The sequence below is a fragment of the Equus quagga genome, unplaced genomic scaffold (genome assembly GCF_021613505.1).
Source record: "Equus quagga isolate Etosha38 unplaced genomic scaffold, UCLA_HA_Equagga_1.0 103780_RagTag, whole genome shotgun sequence".
Taxonomy (NCBI): Eukaryota; Metazoa; Chordata; class Mammalia; order Perissodactyla; family Equidae; genus Equus; species Equus quagga.
Window position 1 is genome coordinate 1 of NW_025795298.1, and position 5,202 is coordinate 5,202.

Sequence of the window (5,202 nt, forward strand, 5' to 3'; positions counted from 1 at the left end):
CCACGTGACCGCAGATATTTTCCATACAGTTAGTTCTTACAATGTAGTCAGATTGTGTGGATTTGAAGTCTTACTCTACCAGTCATTGTCTAACCTAATTATTTTGTAGCACTACTTTATTTATAAAATAGGGATAATATTAATCCTTACCTCAGGTTTCTTGTAAAGATTATATGAGCTAATACATGCAAAGCCCTTCAAATAGTTGGCAGGTGGTAAGTGTCCAGTATTTCTTAGTTTTTATTTCAAAAGTTTTAGTAACATTATGCTCTAATTATTTTCCTTTTTTTTTAAACTCTTTCCTTTTCTTATATCATATACCCCACCTGTGTACCCGACCGTACTCATCTTTAGTCCCCCTGCTAACTTGGGGTATCTACCTTCTGGTGCATCTTTCTGCTTCACTTGGTAATAATTCTCTAACTTTATTTGCATTGGTTCCTTGCTAATCTGCCCTCACCCTTTCCTCCTACTTATTCATCTTTTGCCTCTTGCCTTCTCTTCCATGTTCTGAGCTTCTCTCCACAGGAGCTCCCTCAGAAACTTCATCAGTCTAAAGTCTCAGGTTATTTGTTTTATGCCATCTCTGGCATCTTTGCCTCGCCATCTTTCCATTCCTATAATTGTACCCAACCTGGCCTTATTCTCTGTTTTTTCATAGTAACCAATTTTTAATATTCTTCAGCCTTCACTTTCATCTTTACATTACAATAAAGGATGTTGACTGGCCCACTGCTTTGCAATCTCAGAATCTCTGTGGTAAGCGATTAGGTTTATTCCCTCTCGAGAGTTTCTCATTAGATATTATTGTGACTTAATGCCTATGATTTCAGCTGTTAGTTTATCTCAGACTGAGTCAAAATAAAATTTTCCCTCTCCATAGAGCCCATAAAAGAAATATGTTTCAAATGATTAAGACACCACTTAAGAGTACTGGAGATTCCCTGGGACCCTAACTTCTACTGACGTAAACCAAATGAATTCTAACTCCTGATATGGTGTCTAGGCTATTTGTGTTCCTATATTGCCACTTCTATTTTCTGGTTTATCTTAGATGTTCTCATAAGGTTTATCCAAATTATTTCATTTTTCTTGTCACTCTTCTGACAAATAAACGTAAGTCACTCCTTTATAAGCTGTATTGTAATATTTAAATGGCTTTTTAAGGCCCTCTTTAATGTGATCCCATTTTGTTTATCCAGAATTGTCCATCTTTTCCCTATTCCATGGCAGTTGGGCTCTTTTAGTGTCCTCTATACACAATTTTCTTTTCTTCATCAGTCCTTTTGTTTCTGGGGGGCTCCACCTAACTAATATTGGCATCTATTAAGTCTGAATTCAGTTTTCTCCTCTTTCATGGTAACTCCAGCCTAGATTAATCTCTACCTTCTTTGAACTGCCATCCCAACTCTACTATGGCTCTATCATGAAAACTTGATGTATACTATCTTAGATTTTTTTTAAAACCTTGTAGCTTTTAAGGCATGTTTTCTTGTGGTAACACTTTGAAGAGGAAGTCCTGTATCATTTTTTCCTTTACACCATTGCTGAGCACATAATGGGCATTCAATGAACATTTCATTAATTCCTTGTTGTAAAGTTAGACATTGTGGGGATGTTTCTTATTCTTTCATTCAACAAAGCTTCTTAATGTTTCCTGAGAAGGATTCAAAGAAAGTGAAAAAAAAAAAACCCATTTCCATTTTCCAGGTGTGCAAATTGTAGTTGAAAAGGCAAAACATAGCCATATAAAATACCTTAAAATTTGAGAAGTTTGGCACATTTGTTCAATGCACAATAGCATTGTAGTTTTGTTCTAGTTAATTGTCAAAATGAATGGTTTAGGTAGCAGTGGTGACTATCTTAGAAGTTCAGAGAAAATGGAGCTTAAAGTTCAAAGTATGCAAAGGTTGGAAGTCTTTTTTTGAGAACACTGGCTCCTCCCTAAAGAGTATAAAGAATAGGATGAGAGGGGATGAGGGAGGGGAAATTAAGGTGGAGAAGGAACATGAGCAAAATATTGTAATTATTTAGTCTAGAATCTGTGGAACAGAAGGTATTTGTTGAGGACTGGTGGAATGCATGCTTAGACACCATGAGTAAATGCATTATTTTGCGTAATTTTATTCACTGGAATGATTACCCTGGATTTGTCAGTTGGTTATTGTTGGGAGAAGTAGCACAGGATGCGGCTTCCCATTGGTGGAAGTGGAGAAGAAAGAAGACAGACTCCAAATCCTCTTATTTAGAACCACTCTATAAAGAAATGTATACTAAGGGCTGTATAGCTCACTATTCCTTCCGGCTTCACAGAGAAGGATGAGGCAGGGAGCAGGAGTCTGGGGGGTTGTACTAACACTCCACATGGCAGGAAACTCAGGAGTAGGAAATTATAACCCTGTCTCCCAAATTTCTTTCTCTTTTAATGGAGCAGTGGATTTGGGATTTATAGGATTTTGAAGATAGTGAAAAAATGTGACTTCAGGAGCAAAGCAGCCTTCTGGGGACTAGTTTGTTAGGCAGATTGAAAGAGGATGTAAGAACAGTACTTGTCAAATACAAATATGACAAATAGTTGTCATATATAGAAAGCTAGCTAGAATAAAAATGATAGCAAGCAGACAGAATTTGTGCCTGGGCTAAGGATGACTTGCCTTGGAATGACCCGCTGGACAGTTGTGTGCCTGGGCTCACAAGCACATGTAATAATGAACCCAGCTGTGGTAGAGTTGGAGCCCTGTCTACAGACATGTTTCAGCTGTGGTTTGGATGGAGTTTTAGAGGGCTGAAAATGTAAGAATGCTCCTGAAGGGAACGGACATTGTGCCAGGTGATTAAGAGCAAAAAGAGATGTGAATGAGGGGAATAGGGAGCTATCCTGCCAGGATGGTCTAGGAATTAGGTAGTGAAGACTCTGATTCTGATCTGCCTCCTCGAAATCTAGTCTGTCCTCTGATATTTTCCCTCAACCCCCTTGTCTCTTGTTCCCCTGGTTACCCTATCCATTATTCAGATCTCCATGGGCTGTCTTCGTTCTGTGAGCTAACTGTGTACCCTTGTTGAGCAACCTTTTGACTTCCTTTGTACCCTACTCACTGTACCTTGTGCCTATTTTACTGTCTTTCCACAGGTCACAAGTGAAGCCATCTGTTCTCATTATTGCCATTTATCTGCTCCCATTTCCTCTTTAGCAGTTTTATTCTTAAAGCTTAGGAGCAAGGCCAATACAGGCTTTGTTTCAGAATGAAAGACTAGATTGAAAGTTTCTTTCCATAACATGTTGATGGAAAAAATTAACTAGAAATGTTTTATTGTACTTCTTTTTAGAAGCTGACTACCCGCTTGTTGATGAATCAGAGAAGAACCAGGAAAGCAAAGACAACTTTTTGAATTCAGTTTTGTTCACATTCAATAAAATTCTGGCTATGGAGAGAGTCCACGGTTATAATATGAGCACAAGTCTTAATCCTACAAGAAAAAAATCATATAAATGTAAATCATATGGGAAGAGTTTGCAACCTACTCTAGACTTACTTAATTATAATAGAAGTTATACTGGCGAAAACTCTTATGAATGCAGTGAATGTGGGAAAGCCTTCAAAAAGAAGTTTCATTTCATTAGACATGAAAAAAATCATACAAGGAAAAAACCCTTTGAATGCAATGACTGTGGGAAAGCCTATAGCAGGAAGGCACACCTTGCAACTCATCAGAAAATTCATAATGGAGAGAGACCCTTTGTGTGCAATGATTGTGGGAAAGCGTTTATGCATAAAGCACAACTGGTAGTTCACCAGAGACTTCACACTGGAGAGAAACCCTATGAATGTCGTCAGTGCGGGAAATCATTCACTTGGAACTCCTCCTTTACTCAACATGTGAAATCTCATACACTTGAGAACTCATTTGAATGTAAGGAATGTGGGAAAACCTTCAGGTACAGTTCATCCCTTTATAAACATTCTAGATTTCATACAGGAGAGAAACCCTACCGATGTATTGTATGTGGCAAAGCCTTTGGCAACACATCTGTGCTTGTTACCCATCAGAGGATTCATACAGGAGAGAAACCTTATGGATGTATTGAGTGTGGCAAAGCCTTCATCAAGAAGTCACATCTCCTTAGACATCAGATAACTCACACAGGAGAAAAGCCTTATGAATGTAACAAATGTGGGAAAGCATTTTCCCAGAAGTCAAATCTTATTGTCCATCAGAAAATTCATACATAATATTCACTTTATGAATATGAGAAAGCCTTAAATATTAATTAAATTTTATTAAATAGAGAATTCACGGTGAGGAAAGATCCATCAATTTGAATGAATTTGGAAGAGTAGATTCCCATAAAAAATAATGCCAGTCATGTTCTGGAATTGATAAAGTTTTTACAGAAAAGATCACAGAAAACATTAAATTATCAGTAATAGAGCATAGAGCTTGGAAAGGAAGCATAACTTAATCAAGGAATCAGTGAAACTAAATTTACCATCCCTGATTTTTTATTTTTATAACAGATTATACAAATGTGAGTATAAAATATGTTTATACATTATATCTATTAAGTTTCTACAGTCAATATCATCATTTTTTTCTTCCAGTCCTAACAATAATATGCAAGTGAAGAAATGGTTTAATATGTAGTATGAATTTCCGTAATATTTTCATCCATTTGCTGGCACTTTTAATGGGCGTGGCAGCGTTACTGAACCTCAGAGTCTCCTCTTATAAAACTCATTCTAAAAATGTTTTCCTATATACGTAAACACCAAAACAAAAAATATAACAAGATGCCAATTGAGAGAGAAAAAGCAGTTGATTTCTGTATGACAGTAAGTATGCATTGAGGAAAAGAAGTATTTAAGCATGTAAATAAAACATTTGCACTCAAATATTCCTGTTCTTTTTCGTTGGTGTATCTACATAAGATGTAAGAGTAGTTCAAGTAGCATTTAACTGGGGCATCATCTGTATTTGATTTTAGTAAAGTGGTGTCATGATACTTTCAGCTTTCAGGGAGCAAGTTTTGGGGTCTTTTTTTTGTTTTTTTGTAAGAAATTGATACAGGTTTAGCTCCTAGGACTGCCTGGAATTTTCCACGTGACAGCATAGTCAGCATTAATCAAGTTACAAAGAGCAAGCTTTTCTGTTTAGCAACTTCCCTTTGGAATGTGACTTTTTTTTTTTTTTTTTCTTGGGATT

The 5,202-nt window shown here is 36.7% G+C and overlaps 1 protein-coding gene across 1 annotated transcript; it reads left to right on the forward strand.

The window, feature by feature from the left end:
* Positions 1 to 2,886: 2,886 nt before the first annotated feature.
* Positions 2,887 to 4,892, forward strand: LOC124232682 (zinc finger protein 684). The gene has a single exon (XM_046649625.1). The coding sequence runs from the start codon at positions 3,426 to 3,428 to the stop codon at positions 4,230 to 4,232; it is 807 nt and encodes a 268-aa protein (XP_046505581.1). The 5' UTR covers positions 2,887 to 3,425; the 3' UTR covers positions 4,233 to 4,892.
* The last annotated feature ends 310 nt before the right edge of the window (positions 4,893 to 5,202 follow it).